General features: G+C 39.0%; 1 protein-coding gene across 2 annotated transcripts; it reads right to left on the bottom strand.

The window, feature by feature from the left end:
• Positions 1-516: 516 nt before the first annotated feature.
• rnf10 (ring finger protein 10) lies at positions 517-11,625 on the bottom strand. 2 transcript variants are annotated; one of them, XM_073867650.1, is made up of 17 exons: positions 11,099-11,625; positions 9,844-10,034; positions 9,520-9,721; positions 8,994-9,088; positions 6,981-7,169; positions 6,765-6,897; positions 6,533-6,690; positions 6,107-6,241; positions 5,719-5,935; positions 5,475-5,606; positions 4,264-4,383; positions 4,058-4,159; positions 3,824-3,961; positions 3,653-3,747; positions 3,441-3,498; positions 3,170-3,343; positions 517-1,608 (listed from the first exon to the last, which is right to left on the bottom strand). In XM_073867650.1, exons 1-17 carry the CDS (start codon positions 11,241-11,243, stop codon positions 1,535-1,537), a joined length of 2,358 nt encoding a protein of 785 aa, XP_073723751.1. In that variant the 5' UTR covers positions 11,244-11,625; the 3' UTR covers positions 517-1,534. The 2 variants fall into 2 exon arrangements, with proteins under 2 accessions (XP_073723751.1, XP_073723750.1); XM_073867649.1 differs by having other exon boundaries at positions 6,765-6,903; positions 6,987-7,169.
• Between the last annotated feature and the right edge of the window lie 13 nt (positions 11,626-11,638).

Raw genomic sequence — 11,638 nt, 5'->3', positions numbered from 1 at the left:
GTGTGATTGAGCATGTATTTTCTATGTAACATTTGTGCTCTAGTACCAGGCCTACCTTTCTATGTTAAAATTTTCAGATTTTTTCTGGATGCATTGATTTTTTTTTTTTTACAAATAAAAATATTTTTTGAATTACCCATTCATTTCAATTAGGATCATTTTTACCCCCAAAGGGACTAATTAAGTGAATTTTTTACGCTTTAGAATGAAGTCCAGTTTTTTTATATAAATCTTGACAGATAATCTGGAAAGTCACAAAATTATTTTTATTCCACTGAGATAAAGGGAACCATGTTTTTAAACTAAAGAAAAGTGGCTTGGGAGTAGAATTGACCCCAAGGGTCTTATTAGGGTTAAAAACAACAGAACATCTTAATTTAAATAGACTTAAACAATGCTCAAATTATATTATAACGGGGGAGTAAAAATATGCACATAAACACACTTAAAAACATAATAAAAACCATAATAGAGACAGCTTTCAAAGGTTCATAATAAAGACAGGTTTCAAACCAGTGCGTAATATTTCCTTTATTTATCCCAACACACTACTGAAATCACAGATTTTTCAGATTTCAAAAAAGAAAATAGAGAAAACTTAAACCCTCAAAGCATTTCATATAGCTTTGTCTTTACACAATCCTTAAACACATAGTAAGCAGTAGAATCAGCACCTTTGTCTCTCTCTCTCTTATATTTGAACACTACTGAACATTATGAACTCTAAATCAATGTCTAATTTGTTGAAGGTTCTCATAGCCAAGTGCTTAAAGACCAGCTAAGTATTTAGCTTCCAGAAGATACCAGAATGGTGATACAATTGACAGGACTTGCATGTATTACTACACTGTTCATTTGACAGGCAGTTCTCATGTTGGGCAGATGATAGAAATTAGCTGAACAGTGTCAGTAGAAAAGAAATCAATGTGGTGAAACACTGTAAACAAGCATTACTGTGTTACCATCAGCACAGTGTGTTTGTAAGCAATAAAAAGATCAATGCAAATAATCCTTAATGTGTGTTTTTAAAATGCTAGTAAATAATCACCAGTCCAGCATATAATCCAAGATACAAAGCATTCAGATTTGGGTCAAAGTAAGGGGTTAATATCTAAACTGGGTCTTACAGATAAGGGGGCAAGATGTGTCTGCAGCTGGCTGACTGCTACACCTCAAGACCCCCAAAACATCACTGCAACCCATGATCGACAAGCATGCAAACACATTAGCAATAATGAAATTTGGGCACCGAGTGACATGAGTCACGAGTCTGATCTGGTTAAATGCATAAACATCCCTTCCGTAAGAGACGTTAAGCATCAACTGTTGTGACTGATTTTTAATACTGTCTTTTTTGAATAATTATTAATGCTGCTGCTCTTGAATTACACTTAACTTCCTGCAGGTCACTGAACCTCTGGAGAGGATGAATAAGAAGCTGCTATGGAGAAACACAATAAATAGTAAGCAGGAGCAGGTGATTGTGGGCAGAACTAAGGCAGGGATGGGAGTGAAGGATTTGCTTCAGTGCTGTTTACTTTGTGTGAACCATAGAGGTGCTGAAAAGAAGTTTTTGCTTTTTCTTCTTTTTCTTCCCCCCCTTCTCCTCTGAAATCAAAAGGAAAAATAAAATTACACAAATGCTATGACAAAATCAAATGCTGTCTGAGATCTTTCTTTTTAGGCACTTTAAATCAACACTATTATGATTAAATAATAAAAAGTAGTTAAAGGCTGGGTGCACAATTTTTGAGATCATGCACCCCGCCTTTAAATCTGTAACTTGCCTCGATATCACCATCTCTGTTTAAAGAAGTGTTTTTGTTTGTTTATTACAAAAAAAAGTTATGCATTGCAGCTTTTAAGGGCCACTGATGTCCCTTGGAACCCACAGCATTATTTGACGTAGTGACGTCATTTTAACTAAAACAGGAAGTCACCGCGAAACTACGGAGAAGACCCTTCTCCTTTTATTAAAGGGACAGTAAGTAGGATTTTAAGTGTTTAATTAATCAAAATCAATGTCTTTATTCATAAATATGTCCTCGTTAGTGTCAAATGACCTCTGCCAGTGATCTGAGTTTTCTTTTTCTTCTCTTTACTTACATTGAACGGGTAAGTCCAAACTATGATAGCAGAGAGGGACAAAAAGCACTAACCTACCAACCCGTTTCCACAACGCGTTTTCATTCAGAACACATGAACTAGCTGAAACTGACAATATCAGTGATTACATAACGGCTACCGTAGTTGCAACACGCATTTGGAAAAGCGAGGCGCTAGAGAGCACTAAATCCTACTTATTGTCCCTTTAAATAACTACATGGCATTTTGTTTAATGGCACAGTCCAGCAAAAGCAAATTTTTAGAGCTTGGGAGTGCAATAGCCGTGTAGATTAAGTCTAATAGTGTCCCTCTTTAGATTTTGCAGTCCATCTAGATTTAAAGGGACACTCCACTTTTTGTGAAAATAGGCTCATTTTCCAGCTCCCCTAGAGTTAAATATTTGATTTTTACCTTTTTGGAATACATTCAGCTGATCTCCGGGTCTGGCGGTACCACTTTTAGCATAGCTTAGCATAATCCATTGAATCTGATTAGACCATTAGCATTGCGCAAAAAAATAACCAAAGAGTTTCAATGTTTCTCCTATTTAAAATTTGACTCTTCTGTAGTTACATCGTGTACGAAGACCAATGGAGAATTAAAAGTTGCAATTTTCTAGGCAGATATGCCAAGAACTATACCCCTCATTCTGGTGTAAATATCAAGGACTTTGCTATTGAAAGATACTAAGCGGGAAATAACAATTAGTCTAGGCTGTCCATCTCAACACATAGCAAATTAATATTTTATTAACAGTAGAAGTATGCCTTATTGTAAACAACTGTAGTTTATCAGGTTGCTTCAGTCCAGGTAAACTTGTTTATTTTTTATTTGGCGCCATCTACTGCATTTTTACGGGTATACAGTATGATTGACATGTAATTGCCTAGATATTGAATACAAGACGACAATGTTTAATGAGAGGGAAAAAATGTTGTCTTATATTTGGGACAATACAATATATTGAATCTGTAGCTTGATATGTTAGTAGCCACTCATAATTTACAAAGTAGCTTCCCCTGCAGTGTATAATACGCCCAAACATTAGGACAAAGTGACTCACCAGGGCTAGAGAAAGTAGGTGCTGGAGTTTGATTTGTATGGTCCAGCTGAGACAAAGCCGCCTCAAAGGCCTGGCTGAAAGAGTTCTGGAAACTGGGTACTGGGACTCGATCAGAGGTGTCACTTTCTCCATCACTGTCTCCAACCGGAGGGGCCAGAAACATATCTGTACACGCTTGAGGAAGACAAATCAGATTAAATCAGTACACAATGACAAGATAAAAGACAATAGATAGCAAGTGTAACAGTAAATGTACTTTTATGAGGCTCACCTTTCTTTGGTGCAGTTTTAGGCCCTGCATCCACACGGGCTTTCCCATCTTTCAGCATCTACAACAGAATAAAGTTATGCTCTCAAGAAATCAGTCCTTGCAATGACAGTTATGTTTTTACATAATATGAAACATAACCAAGAAGTTAATTTTAGCCCCTGTGTGCATGTTTAAATTAATTTTTAGCAGTTCAGAGCAAATACCAGACTAACCTGAGCAAAGGACATGCAGTGATAATCTTCCTCCACGCTAGTAGCTACACTGACAGTGGGACTGTGCTCACTCAGATTGGGGAACATCACTCCATCTGAGCAAAATATAAAACAATTAATAATCACAGAGATGGCACAAAATCACTAAGAATGCAGGAAGGCGTGTTTCACCTGAGCAAGGGCTGCTGCTCAGAGGAGAGGGTGGTCCCAACATGAACTCTGGGGGATGCACTTGTGGGCTGTACTCAGGAGGAGATCCAAAAGCAGGAAAATGCTGGAGATTTTCAAGTCCAATGTGCACCTCTGGATCTGACAAAACAAGCAAGACAAAATTTCACTTATTCGTACCAAGGCAGAGGGAATTTCCTCACGATCTGTGTCATGTTTGTTCAACTTCATTCTCACATTTCCCCTGTTTCCTATTCTCCTCTATCTCAATCCTCTTCTCCCTTCTTTTCTCATCCCTTGCTTTCTTCTGCCTCAGGCGCTTACGTTTCTCCAAGTCATCTGCCAGAAAAAGAACAAGGTGATTTTTTTTTAAATGATTACGCATTACTATACAAGGCCATGCATGTGGGTTACTGATGTCAATCTATAATGCCTATGTGTACCTGAAAAGCTGTCAAGGGTCTCTTTTGAGACAATCGGTGGCTGAAGGTTGAGTTCACAGAGGCTGAATTCACACGTGAGGGGCAGGTGAGAGAGGTAACGGTGTCGGCGACGAATATCCTACAAATAAAGATCATAAGTTGAATACATTACATTGACAGCCACAGTGTCATATTACTATGTACAGTATATCCACAATGGTATTAAAGGATTAGTCCATTTTCTTAAAAAAAATTCAAATAATTTACTCACCACCATGTCATCCAAAATGTTGATTTCTCTCTTTGTTCAGTCGAGAAGACATTGTTTTTTGAGGAAAACATTCCAGGATTTTTCTCATTTTAATTAACACTTAACTGTTATTTTAAACTGCATTAAAACTGTTTCAAAGGACTCTTAACAATCCCAAATGAGGCATAAGGGTCTTATCTAGCGAACCGATTGTAATTTTTGGCAAGAAAAAAAAATGCACTTTTATACCACAACTTCTCTTCTTTCTCCGGTCCTTTGATGCCCCAGCGCGACCTCACGTAATTGTGTGATGACGTGGAAAGGTTACATGTCACACATATGAAACGCACATTTGCGCATGATTTTAAACAATAAACTGACACAAAGACATTAATTAGTATCATTCCACATACAACAACGTCAGAACGGTCCTCTTTCTCCACACTTGTAAACACTGGGGCATAGTTTCACATAGGTCATCCGTGACCTCTTGACGTGATGACGTATTACCTGAGGTCGCGCTGGTGCATGACAGGACTGGAGGAAGCCGAGAAGTTGTGGTTTAAAAGTGCTTCTTTTTATTGTTCTTGCCAAAAATGACAACCGTTTAGCTGGATAAGACCCTTATGCCTCGTTTGGAGTCCTTTGAAACAGCTATTTTAAACTGCATTAAAACTGTTAAGGTCCATTAAAATTGGAAAAATCCTGGAATGTTTTCCTCAAAAAACAATTTCTTCTCAACTGAACCAAGAAAGACATCAACATTTTGGATGACATAGTGGTGAGTAAATTATCTGGATTTTTTTTAAGAAAATGGACTAATCCTTGAAGTAGATAGAGAGTAAATACTATCAGACTATTAGATGAACTCCTGATGCTTCCTAAAGTACCACATGCAACAGAGCATACTGCCTAGAATACTGTATCCCACAATGCCTTGCACATCCAAAACATCAAAAAATAAGGTTGTCATACATATCCTCAGTGACAGTCTGTCCATCTAGCTCTACTACGGTAGCGGTGATAGACTGCGGGCTGTTCTCCAGACTTCCATACTCCCTCAGCAGACAGCGTACATTCACCGGGTGCAGGAACATCTGCTGACCATCCTCAGCTACAAGTTTGAGTGAGATACACCACTGTCAGACTTATATACCATCTCCATTGCTTTAAACAGCCCTTATGTATGAAATAGTAGAACTATAAGCCATTAGTTAAACACACACCTTGATAAAAGTAGTAATATGGGCCATGATGAGAGTTTTGAGGTGGGCATGCTTCATTTTGACCAGTCTGAGAGGTCTCTTCCAGAGATTTATCCTCAACAGGTCCTGAAGACATCTCTTGAGCGACCTCAGGAACATTTTCAGCCGGCATCTCTTCCAACTGCTCATGAACCTCCTGTATCTCATCATCAAATGCCGAGGCATACTGAAGGACGGGCTGTGGTAGGACATAGTGAGATGATGCTCAGAAATATATGGTTTAATATTAGACAGTAGATTTAATACGTAAACCATTATCAATGATAAGGCATTAAGACATCATGATCATTTAAAATGCGGAGCATGTTGAGCGGTAGCATTATTCTTTAAGGAGCACATCTCTACTGACCTTGAGGTTTGGGAGACTCTTGATCTCAGTCACATCTGGAGAGCAGTTCTCAGAAAGAGACAACTTCCTCATGTCTGCTGTATCAACAGCGGCATCATCCTTACAAAGAAATTTTAGCAGCCCTTCCTCTCGTTCCTGTTTATAGAACAATAACACAAGCTTTAAATATTTGTGTACGGTGTCAGGAAATAAATAAAAGTACTGGCACGCACGTTTATATTCCAGTTTCACGAAACAGAATACATTATATGTTGTATTTATAATGCATAAAAAACTGATCTAATCTAATTCATACTGACTACACAACTACAAAAAATTACTCTCCCCTAAACGGGTTTAAAGCTCACATCCTGGCAAGGTTCCAAAACAGCTTTTGCATTTTGAATACTGGCTGCATTTGAGTGCAAGTGTGAATGCATGCATTACCTGTAGCTGCAGTAATGCGCTCTGTATGAAGCAAGCCTCTGGGTCCTCTTTCTCCTGGCTGAGCTGGGATTGGAGAGCCAACCTCTCTTCATCCAGCAATCCCAAAACCTGCTCCTGAGATGCCAACAGGAGCTTCGAGTAAGAGCTCAAATGCACATCTCCAAATGCAACGCACTAAAGGTGAACACCAAAGACAAATAAACACTAAAATCACAGAGGTAGAAAAACCCACCTCCAAAACGAATAGGCTCCTCCACTTTAATCCACTGAGAGCTAGGAAGAGCCACCAGTGATCCTTTCTCTCTCCGCATCAGACGCATGGTGATGACATCACCAGTCACGTACTGATGGGTCTCCATGGCAACCACACTGAAAGATTAGTGACAACATTAAGACCAACAATACGTTACTTCATATGAATACACCAAACGTGAGGTGATTTCATACAAACACTCTTTAGGTCAGTGCTGTGCACAGCCTCATAGCAAATGGGGCACTTTGACCAACTCTTCTCACTCAGAGAGAGGTAGTGCAGCATACACGGCCAACAGTAGATGTGGCCACAACGCGTCATGTGGGCCGCCACAGGGGGATACAGGCAGATCGGACATGATGGCACCTCATGGCTGTAGATGCGCTGTGGTGAACGAGAAAGATGTGGATCAGATTTGGTCACTGCATTTCATAATAAAGATTTACACGGACCGCGCATTCTCAAATATTATTAACGGGTACATTTCATAAGACTTTTTAAATCTTTGGTGTACGTATGTGAAATTTTACCTTAAAATACCATATAGATAAATTATTATAGCATTTTCAGGGCTCGAATTTGCTACCATTTTGGTCGCATATGCGACCGAAATTGAATCTGTGTGACCTTAAAATATATTAGGGAGCATTTGTGCGACTGCCCATTTTGTTGTGGTGTGACTTGATTTAGATTGAGATGCTGCGTGCTGGCGCTGTCCCAACAGTGTTCAGTGTTCTCTCCAACGTTACATAACCAATCAAATTTCACCATTAAGTTCTTGCGTTTAATGAAGACCGCAGATTGGCTAATATGAGCGTCAGTCATTCCTAGTTGCCGTGCTACGTTGGTATGTGAAGCGTGGAAATATGAAAAGACAAACCGCGAGCATGACGAGAACGAGCCGATTACAGCCAATGTTACTACTGTAATTAATGACGAGGATCCGGATTCAAATGCGACTTCACCACCGGAAGATAAGACTTGACTTTAAACCTTTCGGAGAGAGTGGCTTAAAGATTACGAGTGGCTCCATGAAAATGGCTCGTTGTACTTACTGTGTTTTATTGTAAATCCTGTAAAACGGTGTTGGTGGCGGAATCAAAATATTTTAAGCGCCAGACCTTGATTAAACATGCCGAAAGTGCCAAAAACACAAGACGTGTCGTGACAAATGTGTTTATTATTAATGGAGACACCGACCTGTCTGTCAAAGAGTGTTTGATAGTATATGTGTGCATGCGCTGGTGAATGGACATCCAACAGACATCCTTGTGGTCCATGTTGATGTGGAACACGACAATGCTGATGTTATGTTTTTGTTGTATTTTTAAAACATTGCCTATTTAGTAGTAATAGCATCCTGGTATGCAGTTGTCAATACCAATATATATTAGCCTTCTATATTAAGGTCACTTTTGTAATGTCACAATTAATCAGTGTTTTACGTGTTTGCTAGATTTTCTATTGTAATCTTAATCATGTTACCTGTAATTGTTAAATTATTATTGCTGCTATACTATTTCAACAGCATTTGGGTATTAATTTAGGAATCTATGCAGCAAAAAATAAAAAAATAAAATAGAAGACCAAATTTTAAATGCTGGCCATAGGATGTGTAAAGCCTGGATGTGTAAAGAATAAATTTATTAACATTTACATTGTAGTTGTGGTGTTTTATAATTTTTGGATGGATGCGCCTACATTTTTGCTGGTGCTCCTAACTCTTTAAAGTTGGGAGCACCAGTGCTACCAAATAAAAAAGTTAATTTTGAGCCCTGATTTAACAATTTACAATTTGTAGGTGTGAGCAAAAATGTGCCGTTTTTGAGTGTGTCCTTTAAAAATGCGAATGAGCTGAAGAAAATCAAACACTGATCACCATAAAGATGGTTTGTTGAAACTCAATTGTGCTGCCAATTATTTGTTCCCTCTCTCTTTTTTGCACTAAATGGCAGTCCTGTGGTTGGATAGTGCCATTTAATGAGCAGTATTATTACAATAAGATCCCCTCTTGACATCACAAGGGGAGCCAAATTTCAATGACCTATTTTTTTCACATGATTGGAGAAAATGGTTTACCAAAACTAAGTTCCTTTTCACATTTTCTATGTTGATAGAAGCACTGGGAACCCAACTATAGCACTTATCATGAAAATCTGACCATTTCCATGTTTATGTCCCCTTTAATGTACACATGGGAATCCTCACCACTTGCTGCACACGATCCCAGTCCACCAGACTGTCAGGATCAGTGAAGTGGGCTTGATAGTCCTGATCTTCAATTACCACAAACTGGCAATTGGAGGACAAAAGAAAAAAATAATTTGAGGAACCACCACATAAAACAGCAGAGCCATCAAACTACACAAGCAAGTCATATAAATTTAGTCGGGGGTCCCATTTAAAACAATAGATGCTTAGACGGCAGTGCTGAGGTCAAAACAACCACCTATAAAGTATTATTTGTATGCTTGTATGATTTTGCGTTGCATTTTTTTTTTACACTGGAAAAGCCTCAACATAGTAAAAGTTCTATATGTGCAGGAAACTATAGAAACGTGTCGCGCATTGATGCCTGTCTACGGCTATATTTTAATAAAGCTTTGAGCAAATATTTTTTACTTGTGTCACAGTACACTATAATAGTTAGAAAGCGGACTGACATCTTTACAGTCTCGCTTTACAAATTGAGATAATGCCAAACCCTACATCAAATTTAGCTCTACTCACTTGGCCTGTAGGAAAAGCTCCTTATTGAAGGGCTTGTGTTTGTGACCCCACTTATTGCGGCGACCCCAGCAGGAATGGCCATCTCCTCCAGAGCCAAAATGGCCTCCACGTGGCTCAAACGTGAAGTTGAGCAGGTGGTTCAGACTTATCTTTTTGGGTCCAGCAAACTGAGCCGGGCTAAACTCTGCCCGGTGGTTCTCTGCTACCTAATGAAAAAGCAAGCAGTTGTTATGTTAATAACAACTAATAATAAAACAAAGAGCAAATAAATCAATATACATTTGTTTAAGTTTAGGTTCAATGCAAAATAGTTTGTTAATGCACAAACCTCTTCTCTTCTCCCACCACCAGCGAGTCCATACTGTCGGCCCCCACCGCCACCTCTCTGAGGGGGTCTCTTGTCAAAATTCTTACTTTTATGCGGCTGGGAGCGCCGTGGGCCCTGAAAACTCTCAGCCTTGGGAAAAGCGGGCTCACGCTTGCGGTTGTAGCGCTTTGAGCCCCCATTATTCTTACTATCTATAGGAACAGAAGAAGTACAAGTACATTACTCCCAACTTGTTACTTTGTTATTTGTTTAACCCAAATAAAACACAAAACATGATATATCAATCAATTATGAAAAGGGGACTTACAAACAACTCCTAAAAAGATTAAACTGTAAATATTTCATATTAAGAAAAAATCAATTTATCTTTGTCACTGATTAAATTTGACTTAGTTATTGTGCATACTGTGAAAACAAAAATTCTATTTTGTTTTTGTGTTGTTGTTTTTCTTATTTTACCAAAACATACATGGTCTAACCCAAGCACACGAAGTTCATCAAAGTGGACCAGATGATAAGAGAAGCACACAACTTATCAACCAGCAGCAGAGGCGACTCATTCATAGAGTTCATGGGCCTACATCAAAACCCAAGACATGCAATAGACAACTCTTAAAGTTGTTATCTACAGTGATTTTATTCTGATAACCTCATAGATTTCCTAAGCCCCAAAAACTAGAGGGCATCCCACCAATAAGACACTTCCTCTGGTCACATGGTAGACTGTTGTCAAGAATAGATCCTGATATAGCTTCCAAAAAAAGGTGCTGTGTGGATAAATGAATTTACCCTGGGGTATATCAAACATTTATGGAAATTCAGTTTGCTTAAGCTAGTAGTTTTTTATAATAAACCATCCATTAGTATCAAAAAAGGTGTATAGCAGGTGGACATAAGCTACTGTATGTACTGACACTAATGCACGTGAAAGATAGACAAGTAAACACGTGGGCTCTAAAGTGCAAATCCACCCTTGTAAACCCGGAAAAGCGTAACAGGCCAAACAGTACCGTGGTTTAAAGTAAAATCAAATGTATATTAGTGGTTATACGTGTTTTATGTTTGTTTGTTTTTAAACTGTACTGATTGTCAAGCTTACACCATAGTAAATATCAAACTGATCACTACCAGTTGCTACGTCATCTCAAAAAACACGAACAAAACAACGCCATACATCTTTAAAAACATGTACAAACTTTTTCAAAACATTTATAACGCACATGTGATTGTGTTCATACAGTATAAGATATGTTACCTGTTTTGGTTTTAGAGTCTGTAGGAGTCGGGCCTGTTGAACCAGAACGGGGCGGGATCTTCGTGTTGCTGCTGTTGTTCGCATTTGGATTTTTCTCCATGTTGAGGCCGAATTCCGGGGAGAGAGCCGCTGTGCTCTCTAGCATTAAACGGGACAAAAAACGAACGGTTGAAAACGCAGGTCAGGCGACCAAGGCCCTTATTCATTTCTGTCAAACGCGGAGACCCCATTACGGCGACATCTTGACCACAAACAAACCGAGAAAAAAAGAGACACAATCCAAATGTCTCAGTAAAAAGCTATGCGTTAACACAAAAAACAAGCGCCCAAAACACGGGGCCTCGCCCCTTGAAAAGTCTCGTTTTTCCTTGGCGTGGGAAATGTCGCGCCCCACAATGCGTTAACCGCTCTCCAAAGTGGAAAAGCGGGTAAATTAGTGGGTTTAAACCCAAATTTCCCTTAGCAAAATAAAGTCTCACTTATGGCGACGGGTCGCCAATCGGGAACCGTAAACACCCGGATGAGGGTTATAAGCCTGGC

Source organism: Misgurnus anguillicaudatus, chromosome 5 (assembly GCF_027580225.2).
Source record: "Misgurnus anguillicaudatus chromosome 5, ASM2758022v2, whole genome shotgun sequence".
NCBI lineage: Eukaryota > Metazoa > Chordata > Actinopteri > Cypriniformes > Cobitidae > Misgurnus > Misgurnus anguillicaudatus.
This window is presented reverse-complemented; position numbering and strand designations above follow the sequence as displayed.